The sequence below is a fragment of the Malaya genurostris genome, chromosome 2, assembly GCF_030247185.1.
Source record: "Malaya genurostris strain Urasoe2022 chromosome 2, Malgen_1.1, whole genome shotgun sequence".
NCBI classification, from domain to species: Eukaryota; Metazoa; Arthropoda; class Insecta; order Diptera; family Culicidae; genus Malaya; species Malaya genurostris.
Genome location: NC_080571.1, coordinates 81,534,647 through 81,547,435, shown reverse-complemented (window position 1 = coordinate 81,547,435; position 12,789 = coordinate 81,534,647). Strand labels below are relative to the sequence as shown.

At 38.1% G+C, this 12,789-nt stretch overlaps 3 protein-coding genes across 3 annotated transcripts; 2 read left to right on the top strand and 1 right to left on the bottom strand.

Moving 5' to 3' along the window:
- Positions 1-3,360: 3,360 nt before the first annotated feature.
- Positions 3,361-5,779, top strand: LOC131430195 (another transcription unit protein). Its single transcript, XM_058594927.1, has 3 exons — positions 3,361-3,504; positions 3,573-4,042; positions 4,101-5,779. The coding sequence occupies exons 1-3, from the start codon at positions 3,474-3,476 to the stop codon at positions 5,718-5,720; spliced, it is 2,121 nt and encodes a 706-aa protein (XP_058450910.1). The 5' UTR covers positions 3,361-3,473; the 3' UTR covers positions 5,721-5,779.
- LOC131430196 (UPF0545 protein C22orf39 homolog) lies at positions 5,718-6,450 on the bottom strand. The gene is made up of 2 exons (XM_058594928.1): positions 6,227-6,450; positions 5,718-6,167 (listed from the first exon to the last, which is right to left on the bottom strand). The coding sequence occupies exons 1-2, from the start codon at positions 6,302-6,304 to the stop codon at positions 5,769-5,771; spliced, it is 477 nt and encodes a 158-aa protein (XP_058450911.1). The 5' UTR covers positions 6,305-6,450; the 3' UTR covers positions 5,718-5,768.
- A 3,804-nt stretch (positions 6,451-10,254) lies between these two features.
- On the top strand, positions 10,255-12,420 carry LOC131430759 (uncharacterized). The gene is made up of 3 exons (XM_058595962.1): positions 10,255-10,722; positions 11,192-11,812; positions 11,878-12,420. Exons 1-3 carry the CDS (start codon positions 10,369-10,371, stop codon positions 12,250-12,252), a joined length of 1,350 nt encoding a protein of 449 aa, XP_058451945.1. The 5' UTR covers positions 10,255-10,368; the 3' UTR covers positions 12,253-12,420.
- The last annotated feature ends 369 nt before the right edge of the window (positions 12,421-12,789 follow it).

The following is a 12,789-nucleotide window of genomic DNA, read 5'->3' as shown; positions in this document are numbered from 1 at the left end:
CGCTTTTATAATTTTGTGTCGGATTAGAGGTTTGATATACACTGATAAAAATCAATAATTAGGACTGAAATGTATTATATCAAATTTCACCAATTTCACCGCTTTGACTTCAACACTTGTATACCAAGTGTGAATCATTTCAAATTAAATCGATTAAAACCTCAAACCTGATATATTTTACTGGCTTCGTACATAACACTTTTAACTGATACTTGAAATTCTTTATTCTTCTTCTTTTATAGAGATACTTTATGACCAAATGAATGAAAATTTAAAAAAAATATGTATACAAAATTTCTACTGCATTTTTTAAAACTACGACCGTTCTGAAAGATATTAATACACCTAATTAATACACTTTCTTATAGAATTCAATCACTTTTATTTCTTTTGAAAAGACTAGAGAACTGTTGTTCACTCAATCTTCAAGAAGAACAAGTTCTTTTAAACCATTCGCGAAAGGATTACCCATCTCTAGTTCACAGTAGTGTTGATTAGAGTGACTATAATCAGAGTGGCGACAGCTGTTCGTTTGGAATGACAGCTACCAGTTCCAAACGAGCAAACGACCTGTCAATTCAATGTAAAGCTAATGGAATGTTTTTAATTGTTGCCAGCATTACGGATGAGATGTCGTCACTCTGGTTATAGGCACTCTAGTGTTGATATCAAATGGTATTGTCGCTGCAGCACTAACCTGCAATTCGCTGGATAGTCCAGCGCAGCGACGATTCCGAGCGACGTCAGTTGAACTGTCATTTGCTATTCATCAACTGATAGAATCATGTTGCATCATGTATATTTTGTTGTCTTGATTATGAACCACCATTTGGTTCGAATAGCATTACTGCGATGATCGTTGGATTCCATTCTTCGCGAAGCATTCTTCATCTAATAAATTCATCATATCTCGTGAAGTAGCAGCAATGGGGGAGTGCTGGGTTTTGACGATGATGGCTGCATTAATATTCGTTCCATATTCGCGTTAAATCATTCGGGGGTCATTGCGAATATCAACTGCAAGGAATAGATCTTCATGCGAACAACGAAGCAGCGTCGACTTCGTTCGCACCCGATGGGAAGCGAACGATGATCGTTGGCGCACGTTGCATTTTTGATATTCGAGCAACATTGGTGAAAAACTTTCACATTACTTGTCACGTAAATAATGTGATAATTTTTTTAATGTAATCCCGAATAAATCGGAACCATGTTGTCGCTGCAGCACTAATGTGCAATTTGCTGGGCAGTCCAGCGCAGCAACGATTTCGAGCGACGTCTGTTGAACTGTCACTTTCTATTCATCAACTGAAATAAACCATGTTACATCATACATATTATGTTGTCTTGATAATGAGCCACGTGCTATATAAGATAAATAATTTTTTTGCTCCACTATTGGAGCACGAAGAAATATCACCTTCTGTATGCACTTTAAGTTGATAATGTATGTTTAGGAATCAATTGGTTTGAGACTGAATGATACAAGGTTGTGAAATTTTATATAATTTATATAGTGATAATATATCGCATGACAATCTACATGAATTTGGTACACAGTGAACTTCGCTAGAGAAACATAATTCGGCGAGTGATACGTCCCTTCGGATTTTATTCTGCAAGAACAATAACTTGACATCCACAGTAATGGTATTTAGCGAAAACGATAAAAGAAATGATTTGTTTTTAATTCATTTTAGTATTACGCTCGCTCAGTGAAACTTCCCCGCAGTTTCAATCGGAATTCGATGTGAATAAAAATGAGGCGTACCGAGCATCAAATGCAATGATTTTCTGTTTTCAAGAAATATTGCAGATAAATCACACGTTATTACATCCAAACAATGTATTGTTCGTAACGTATATCCAGTTGGGCTAACACGAAATAAAACATTCGAATTCGTTCAGTTTTTGCAGTAGGTTGTTGGATCATTGATAAATAAAGCCATATGAAACTATACTACAACGATAATAGCCATAGTGAATTCATGTCAGATGGTTCAGCAGATGTTCTTTATAATTATTTTATTCACCTGCAATTTTTTGTTACTACCGCATATTATAAAATAACTTTATATTATATTGTACTAACAAATCATATCATCTGTGTACAGTACTTTGTAGTTGAACAAAAACCGTGTTCATAGTTGAATCAAAAACATACCATTACAAATAAGGTTACCATAACACAAAATATTGTAACCAAATACAAATTATTATTATTTGTGTTTGTTGTAACTATAGCAGTTGCCATTTTCGATTATTCGGGATAATGAAGCATGATTCATTTCCCATACAAATTTGGAATGTCGTTACTTGATAATCACAACTCACACCATTTCATTTACACTATAGCAAGAGGAATGGATGATGTTAACTAAGATTGGTCTTTTTGTTAATTTAAATTTGTATATTCAATCATATACATTTTTTACTTAGAAATAATCTAAAAATCAGCACGAAAAAGTGCAAAATCGGAAACGAATAAGAAGAAAATGAATCAACAATTCAGTTCGAATCTTCTCACTTAATTCCCGAAACAACCGGTGGGAGTCGAAATTCATTCGGAATCGGTTGTTGCACTGGAGTTGGAGTTTATTCAGAATTCATTATAATTTCCACACCGAATTCCGAATGAAATTTTCTCATCGATTCGGAATTAATTCAGATCTGATAATGTGGGACTGGGGAGCAGAGATGCCAGGTAAAAATTTCAAATATCTTCAGACAGGGTTGCAAAAGTCTGAATACCCCTAGCAGCGCTGCCAACTATACCGATTTCTCGGTATTTATACCGGTATTTTGATTCGATACAGGAATACAGATATGCTCTCTCAAAATACCGATATTTCAATTTTCATACAGATAAATACCGATTTTCAGTTTTTGTGTTGGATTTCATAGGGGTAAACCAGGTCGAGCGACCTTTTTTTGGTCGCAAAATCAGTTTCCGCACTAAATCGATGTTTGATTTTTCGAGAACGATATTGTACAGATAGATTTTTCCGCCAAATACAGATTTTTGGAAAAAAAACAGTTGACAGCACTGACCCCTAGTTAGCAAGAATGTCTTTATTTATGTATATAGTATGATATGCTAAACTGACTTGGCGAAAAACGGTCTTTCAAATGTTCAAAAGTGTGTAAATTTTGACGAAAGCCTGCGAAAAACTAGATTTTCAAAAGACTGCAAAAGTCAGCACAACAAAAAATGTCTGCAGCACCATATACGAAATCTGCAAATTTACAGACAAATTTGCAGATCTGGCATCTCTGCTGGCGAGGCTCTGGCTTGCAGTCAGGCCCTTTTGTCTTCTGCGACATAATTCGTATAACTTCGTAACGCATGTAACAATTGAGCTAGTGACATTAAATTTGACAGCTTACGTTAAGAAATTGTATTTTGTTTCGAAAACTTTTCAACTTTCGGGGTGTAAACGCGGTCATTTTTTATATTTAAAGCTTCTCACGCAATGGGACGCAAGAAAGACAGTGAAGGATCCGGTAGTTACATAGTTTATTCGAATTTTGTTTAGTGGATGTTTACAATAATATGATTTAAATTTTAACAGGTTCTGATTCGGACTCTAGCCGCGGTGGTAGCCGAAGTCGAAGTGCTACTCCTCAGGTCGCACCGACTCCAGGTCACTCCTTGGAACACCACGATTCTAGATCCCACTCACCGGAAAATCGTTCCCGCTCAGGAAGTCCGCAGAATCGTAGCCGATCACATTCACCCTCTGGTTCGCACCGTTCTCGTTCCGGGTCGGCAAGATCAGGATCGGGACAACGATCTAGAAGTGGTTCACCAGTTGGTTCTCAGCGGTCTCGCTCTGGTACACCCAGATCTCGTTCCGGGTCGCGCCGATCCCGCTCAGGTTCGGGAAGCCCGGCGGGTTCACATCGATCAAGATCCGGATCCCGTTCTCGGAGTGGAACACCGGTCCGACGATCAAAGAGTGGTACACCGATAAATAGATCCCAGAGCAGAAGCCCTGTTACACGATCCAGAAGTGGCTCACGTTCGCGGTCGGCTTCGCCGGTAATTTGTTTCCGGTATTTTTTTTCCGAAAAAAAAACTAATTCAATTCATATTTTAGGCAAAATCTCAATCAAGTCGGCGATCACGGTCAAGATCGAGAAAATCCAGTACCCGGTCTCCGTCGCAAGCAAGATCACAACGTTCTAAATCTCCCTCACAAGCACGATCACAACAATCGAAATCGGCCTCACGTTCTCGCTCCCGAAGTGCCGGTTCAAACCGTTCGGGTTCAGTTGGATCAGAAGTGGGAGACAAACGCAAACGAGCAATTGTTTCCAGTGATTCTGGTTCAGATGCAGAAAAAATTCAAAAGAAAAAAAAGAACAAACTGATAGATTCCGATTCCGATGAGCCGTCTGAAACGGAGCAAGCGACAAAAACAAAGGACGACGTCACTGCGGATGCTCTGTTTGGAGATGCCGATGATATCAGTTCTGATGAAGTGTCCGAAAGAGAACGAGATGAATTGGATGATTTGGAAGATGAGCAGAGAAAGAAGGAAAGCGACAGGGAGAGATCTCGAAGCAAAAGCAAATCTCCATCGCGGTCCAGATCTAGGTCCCGGTCAAGAAGTCGTGGCAGTGATCGTCGGTCCTCGGATGATGAACGGGGCGAAGGATTGGCCCGTTTTGAAGAACCTAAAGAACCGGAACCGGAACCCGAGCCGATCCCGGAAACAAGAATTGATGTGGAAATTCCTAGGATTGTTACGGATTTAGGACGAGATTTGCATTTCGTGAAACTTCCTAATTTTCTTTCGGTCGAAACTCGGCCTTTTGACGTTGAAACATACGAAGACGAAATTGACGAGGAGGAAACGTTGGATGAAGAAGGTCGGCAGCGTTTGAAATTGAAAGTCGGAAACACAATCCGCTGGCGAAACAACATCGATGATGATGGAAATGGTGTTCGGGAAACGAATGCTCGCATGGTTCGCTGGTCAGATGGAAGTATGAGTTTACATCTGGGTTCTGAAATTTTCGACGTTTATAAACAGCCTCTGCAAGGCGATCACAATCATCTGTTCATTCGGCAGGGTACCGGTCTTCAGGGACAGTCTGTGTTCCGTACCAAGTTGACGTTCCGGCCGCATTCCACGGAATCATTTACCCACAAGAAGATGACGATGTCGTTGGCCGATCGATCAACGAAAACTTCAGGAATTAAAATTCTCACGCAAGTTGGATTTGATCCAGATGCAAATCGAAAACAGAACATCAAGAAGGAAGAAGAAAAACTGCGGATGGCGATGCGAGCCAAGCCGACTCAGTCCAAATCGAGTGGTCGGAAGAAGGATTCGGGAGCAAACGCCAACAGCTCCTACCAACACGATGAAGGTTCCGACGAGGAGGGAGGCATTTCGATTGCAGCCATTAAAAATAAGTATAAGGACGATCGCTCAAAACCGAAGCAAGGAGCAGCTATTTATTCCTCGGACGAAGACGGATCCGACATGGAAATGGGTAGAAAGAAGAAGAATGCGAATAAAAAACGAGTTCTGAAGGCTCTGGAAAATTCCGACGATAGTGATGATGGTACTGAGCATTCCGGTTCTGGGTCCGGCTCAGGTTCCGAGCAAGGATCTGCGTCCGGTTCAGAAGCGGGCTCAGGAAGTGAAAAAAGTGACGTAAAAGGAAAATCAGCTGACGAAGGTGGTGGTGACGAAAGTGATGAGTAAATTGTTTCAACGTTTTATTGTATTGCTGTAACAAGAACCTAATAAACGCTACATTACTACACACATTGTCCGTTCGTCGTCCTTTGGGGACTGTTGCACTCCTCTCATTTCCTGTGCTTTTACTGCTAGGTAGGTTTGTTCATAATCCTTCTGCATATTCTCTGGCAACGGCTTGGACCAATCTTCCGGTGCTTTCTCGCGCTTTTTCCAAACGTCATTCCTATAGTGAGCTCCTAACCGATCTATTCGTCGCTGGCGTTCGCTCTGAATCAGCTCCAGTGCACTTTTTGTGTCCTTGGGGTTTCGTTCAAACCGAACACAGTTGTCAAAATCTCGCTTCCACTGGGTACAGTCGATACTCTCACCGTGGATAAAGTACTGGTTGAACCGAGCCTTGATGCTAGTGCAGTCGTCGTACTCTTCGCTATAGCTGAAACAAGGTCGTATCTAGAAGCCGAATGGGTCAGTTTTGATTAAGCTTGGAGAAACTGAATGTTTTCACTTACCGACCACAAATTTCGAGAAACTTCCACTTCATCGGGATTTGTTGGCTCTTGTGGTAGGTTTTCTATGTTGGGAGTCATCTTGTTGCAATCGATCCGATACTCCAAGATTGGCTCGGAAGATTTTTGTTGATTGTAATATTATATAAACATGCCATATATTTATAATAGTGGATGGAACTCCTAAATGAAAGCAAGGCGAGTGTCATGCAGCGTTATTTGAAATTCAATGTATCAAATCTTAACTGGTGTAACGTTCTGTTGTCAAATCAGTGTGCCACTAACAGTGAGGCCACTTTTGCAAATTTATAACGAAATAATTTTCCGGTTGAAAAAAAAAGTTCAACGGAAGTCCTCCGTTGCGTTAGAAATTCGAGTAATTCGCGAGGAGAGAATATTTTTCGTGCTGTAGTGGCTAGACGGTACGTCGCCGTGAGGTACTTTCGCACGTAGAGAAACTGAGCTTGTTTAAAAATAACAAATCAGTTAGTAGATTTTAAAATATGATTCATGATGTTAATTTCAAACTAGGATAAGATTGTTTAAAATAATTTTCTCACTTCACCATGATCTCTGTTTAATGTGAATAAAAATTTTAGTCTTACCAAACAAAAAAAATTGTTCCAACTGATTCTATTGTTGAAATAAATCACCTTTTTTATATATTTTATTTTATTGGCAATATCTATGTTGATTCAATTTTGCTTTACCTTTATGAAATTAAAAAATTTGATTCATTTTATCTGTGATCTTATTTGTGTAATGATGCAACAAGTATTATTGAAACAGCTGCACTATTTTTGTACCATTTAATTCCACTATTTCACTGTCACGTTATTACACTTTCACAAAGTCACTATACTTTAATGAAGCATAACAAACGTTACAATACAGATACGCGTATTTCGGAATGTTACTTACATCCTTCTTCAGTGTATCGGTTTTATAAGTTTGTTTTACCGATACACTGAAGAAGGATGTAAGTAACATTCCGAAATACGCGTATCTGTATTGTAACGTTTGTTATGCTTCATTAAAGTATAGTGACTTTGTGAAAGTGTAATAACGTGACAGTGAAATAGTGGAATTAAATGGTACAAAAATAGTGCAGCTGTTTGAATATATTCCGCTAACAGCTCCAGGTGAAAAATAGGAAGTATTATTGCTCAAATGCACCATATCAGAATCATTTCTTATGTTTCACAGTTAGGGGCGTGAGTGTGGATGATGATTACTAGCTTATGTCAAAATACAACGGAAATCATATTTTTACTTGTAAAATCATTTATAGCTTATTCACAACGTCATTTGTTCAAATGAAAAGTTAATTTTTGTGTGAGAAAATTCATTTTCCACCTCTGTTATTTTTGCAGCAACCAAGATTCTGCTTTAAACGATGACAATTTTCAGTTCCAATTTTAGCATGGGAGAAAATGTTATGTTGGTCATTTTCAAAAGATTTTATTCGTCGCATACATCATGAAATGTTACTTGAAGAACCGCACAAATGCGCAAACTGAACCAAATATGCGATATTATGATGAGAAATAGTTTTTTATCGCCTTTTGATTTATTCCTCTAGCGTTCAAAATAACCTCAACTGAAGCGAAACAAATTCCGGATCTCGATATTTGTCTACTTACCAGCTTATGAAATTAAAAATGATTACACGAAATAAAACAAAATTATTTTTTTTAATTTTCAAATCAACAGATCCTAAAATTCTATAAAATAATTGAAATCATACGAGTTCTCCATAAGAGCCCGTGTGAAATTCAATCGTTATCTTATGAAAGGATCAAATAATGAAACTTAGATGGCGCGTCAGGTTAAATTAGTAACGCCGATAAACCAGAGCTTTTTTCAACCGTGAATGAACAGAAAAGTTTGTACGCGTTTCCAAAGTGAAATTCTATCTGCATACCCAAGCAACCAAAAGTTCTACAATTACTTAAAAATTTACTTTCTTGCTGCTTAAAAGTACACGCGGAACTTTTTAGAAATTGAAAGTACAGATCAAGTTCCGCGTGAACTTTCTAGCTGCTTAAAAAAAACGCGTGGCAATTTTTGACAGTTCGAAGTACAGATCAAGTTCCGCGTGAACTTTCTCGCTGCTTAAGAGTACACGTGGTACTTTTAATAACTTGAAAGTACATAACAAGTTCCGAGTAAACTTTTTCACTGCATAGAAGCTGAATAATGTATTCTAGAAGTGGATTAGAAGTTCGTTCGGTTGCGTCGCGCGAACTTTCAAGTGTGGATAATTATTTAAAAAATGGGCTGCTTAGAATGCTATTGATCAACTTTGACAGCTGCTTAAGCCAAATCAGTCCCTTTTATCCGAGCTTTTGGTTAGTTGGGTATTTCTTTTCCTTTGAGCTTTTCAACAATCCAAGCGTAAGTATTGATAATAATATAAAAGAAACTACATAACATTTCATAACACGCATCACAACAAATATTTGATGTGGGTTGTCTCTGTCTTGGTCGGAATCGAAGAGCAGTCACCTTGGAATCATTGGATACTATGAAAAGTAATAAACCATAGCTTGACTGTGGTTTGTAAATTTTTGGAATATTATATGAATGTGATTAATGGGAATAGCTTACAAATACATACATTGAAGAAAAATGTACCAGATACAAATTTTCAAATTATTTCGAAAGAAATCATTTCACTTTTGAAAATAAAACAAAATGAATGATTTTAACAAACCAAGGTGTAAGTTGAAATAATATATATCATCATTTATTTCAACTGCTCAGTTTATAAATTCAAGGCACTACAAATATTACCTTTATTTAAAGTTAGCTAATTTTAAACTGATTTTGCAAGTTGAATATATTATGAAATTGTTTGTCAAGAAACTGACAGGAACGCACAAGTTAAATGTTTGTTAGTTTTATCAAAATATCTATGGAAACAAACAAATTCTCTGAAAAAAATCAAATACACTAAAGTCTATTTTTAAGCGAGTTTACGTACCGCACAAAAAAAGCCGCATAACTCTGAAAATTCGCATAAAAAAACCGCAAAACTCTGAAAATTCACATAAAAAACCGCATAACTCTGAAGCATCGCATAAAAAAGTCGCATAAAAAACCGCATAAAAAAGACCTTAGTGTATCTAGTTTTGTTGTTTTAAGGAACAATATTTGCTATGTTAAACCGAATTTTCTTTTGTTACTATTTCAATTAAAAATCATCGTCAAGTGAAACCTAAATTCAGTTACGTTAACAATATTTTTCTCTGCGTTTGCTTTTAGATCTGTGTTCTGGAATAAAATTTCTGAATTTTTGAACTGACTTCTGATCCAAAACTTCATTCCTCAAAGCCAACATGCTTGAATTGAAGGCGAAATTTGGGTTCTGGAACTAGATTTACGAACTGAATCCATTTCTTCAATTCAGGTTTAGAATTCAAGTTCAGAATTCAGTTGTAGAATAAAATTCGAAGCCTAGATGCTAAACATGAGTTCAGTTCGCACAAGCAATCAACTAATACGAAAGATTATTAGTATTCGGAAGAGTAAGAGAATCATGTTAGTTTTATTCACGTCCTCCAGTTATGTCCCTACTTTTCAATGTATTTATTTAGAGGTTTTGCTAAAAGCGAATTTTGTGCTTTACATTAATTTCTCGCGTTCGTGCAGAGCAGCTCGAATTGAACTGCTTTATGAAAGCTTGAACAGTTTAAATTGGACCGCTAAAAAAACGTAAAGTTAAAGCTGTTTGCGAAACACTATTTTTAATTGCGCCAGAGCGCAATGTCTTTCCTTACGCCCGATGAGTCGAAGACGAAACGACGAAACGTAATTAATTAATATGAACGGTGTGGTACCCTACGCACAAAATTGGCTTTTAACCAAAGCTCTAAATAATTAAAATATTGAATTATTCGTGCTCGCAAATATTAAATTATTTGTGCTCGCAAATAATTAACTCATTAGAATATTTTCAGTGAGCATATTTTAAAATTTTTTAGCTGAAACATCCGATACATCGAATTAAAAAACCTGGCATCCTTGTCAGCAAAAATCACAACAAAAGCTGCAAATGGTCGCAACGAAAGTTTGCTATTATTTTGCGTGGCGCTAAAATTCGTGAAAATCCTTACTAGTGGTTCCTCGATAACCGCGACTAAATGTGGAAGTATGTTTCCCGTCGTATCCGTGATGTGTGCGATCGTACTTGTAACGTGCTAGACATTCGCCGACCGTGCCAGTACGGTGGCGAGCGTTTATGCGTTGAAAACAACGTTCCCTGCGGAGACCTACAGCAACAACCCCGACAGGACGAGCACAAGATCAATCTGCGAAATGAGCTTATCAAGGGTTCCTACTGCCTGTTGAATGTAGGCAAGCGTCAAGTGGTTGTCTATCCCAATTGGAAGCACACCAATGGCACCGGATCGAACAGCCATTCATCTGAGAGGGATGGCTTCCGCAAGAAGGAATATTGTTCGTTCCAGCATAGCTGGATTGGGGCCATTACATGGGTAAGTGTTTTGCGCTCGTGAAACATGTTTTAGATCGAGTTTAAGGTTGAATGAGCAAGCGATGTTGAACAAATTTTAAAGCCTCGAAGATTTTGCGTTTCGGTTACTGATTTTAGACATTTGAATCATAGGTGTTTGTTTATGGGTATTAGTACTATCAATTAAGCAATTAGCAGATTAAACCGGCTATTTGATAAACGTTTTTGTTTCGGAACAAGTGATGTAGATACTGATATGAAAATATGTGTCATTTCGAAAACAAAAATAACCGGACATCAAATATTGCTTATCAAATTACAATTCGTTCGTTGGTCCATTGAAAAACTGCTTTATCGATAAATTATTCGAGATCAGTTTCTCATTATAAGAAGTCAGTAGAATTTCTTGAGCCCATATTCAACATTGTTAGTTTGCAAACTTCGAAATTCGTTGTAATTTCTCATTAACAATCTATATCTGTTCGTTTCAGTCGAGTGCCATAATTTGCGGTTGGTACACGAGCCAGCTGATCTGCCTGTATCGTCGCCACCACAAATGGGAAGGCCCAAAATGTCTCCCGTCTATTATTTCCACCGTCCACCGGATCCCTTGCAAATATCGTGATTCCCGTTCTCAGAAACCATATCCTTTTTGTGCCCCTCCGTCGTCGCAGACCGACTGTACTTCTAAACAGAAACAACCGAATTCACCACAAGCAACTTTCTTCGGGATCCCTGTTCCTTCGGGTAAACCGAATAGGCTTGAGGAGTTTGATTTTGATAATTTCACGAAAACGCAAAAGCAATTTATCACTCCGATCAATAATGAGAAGCAAAAACAGAGAACTAAAATTTCATCGACTGTTGATGGAACACAAACAGCTCAACAAGCGGAGCATAAACCTCCTACTGTCGAGTCCGCTGTTGAAAATTTGCTTTCCGTTATCGGTGAAATTGAGTATCAGCTTGGGGTACAGAATCTAGAGATTGGCGATTACAAAACAGCCGTTTCCCATCTACAATTGAGCACTAGTCACCATCATGCCGGAGCTGCTTTTAATTTGGGTATTTGCTACGAACAGGGTTTCGGAGTGAAGAAAAGCGCCCGTTTGGTAAACCGTTAGATTTAAGATAATGCTAGATAGATTATTACAGAATTTCTCTTTGTTTATCACAGGCAATGGAGTGTTACTATTTGGCATCGACTCTAGGACACCCGCAGGCCATGTACAATCTAGGCGTTTATTATGCTCGCGGTCTCGGTGGATTGCGTCGTAGTCGACAGATAGCCAAAAAGTACTTTACCGCGGCCGCCGATCTGGGCTTGAAGGAGGCAATCGATGTGCTGGGTCCCAAGTACCAGGCTAAGCGGAACTCTGTGTGGTCCGGAGCCGGCTCTTCAACGGGCTCTTCTCCAACTCTCGCACCTTTCGAGTTTAAATTCAATTATGATCAACTGGAACAGTACGGTTTTGGCAAGGAAGGATTGAAAGCTGCGGAACAACAACAACTGGATCATGTTGAGTTGCGTTTGGTTTCAGCAATGGCTTGAGTCTCTTGCATTATGTTTCATATTATTACATGGTGTACCAGCAAATCTTAGATTTGCAGAGATTTTTAAATTGAACAATTTAATTAGGTTTGATCGATACGAGGCACCTCTTTGTATCGCTTTTGGTGAAAGTGAATAATTTCTTCTTATTTTCGTTCTCTCAATAAATGTTTTTATTCTTCCGAAATTTCCCAGATTCTACCCGCCTCATCAATCAGTGACTTGGGTCTTAATTGCAAAGGATTCAATGTTCCAAAGTGCTTTTTTTCAACAACGAAGTAATGGATTAATACGGCTCTTTAATTGATTTGAATTTAAATCGATTGAATTTAAATCTATTGCACTTAAATCGATTTCAAAGAGGTGTTATCGATTTTTTCGATTCGATTATCTGACATTCACACACTTTTGTATCATTGATGTCCGACTCTTGTTTGAATATATTGGTTTGAAAGCGTATTTTTCAATAGTTCTTCATCGCACCATACGTTCATTACGGGCTGCTTGAAATTCTATTCATCAACTTCGTAAGGTGCT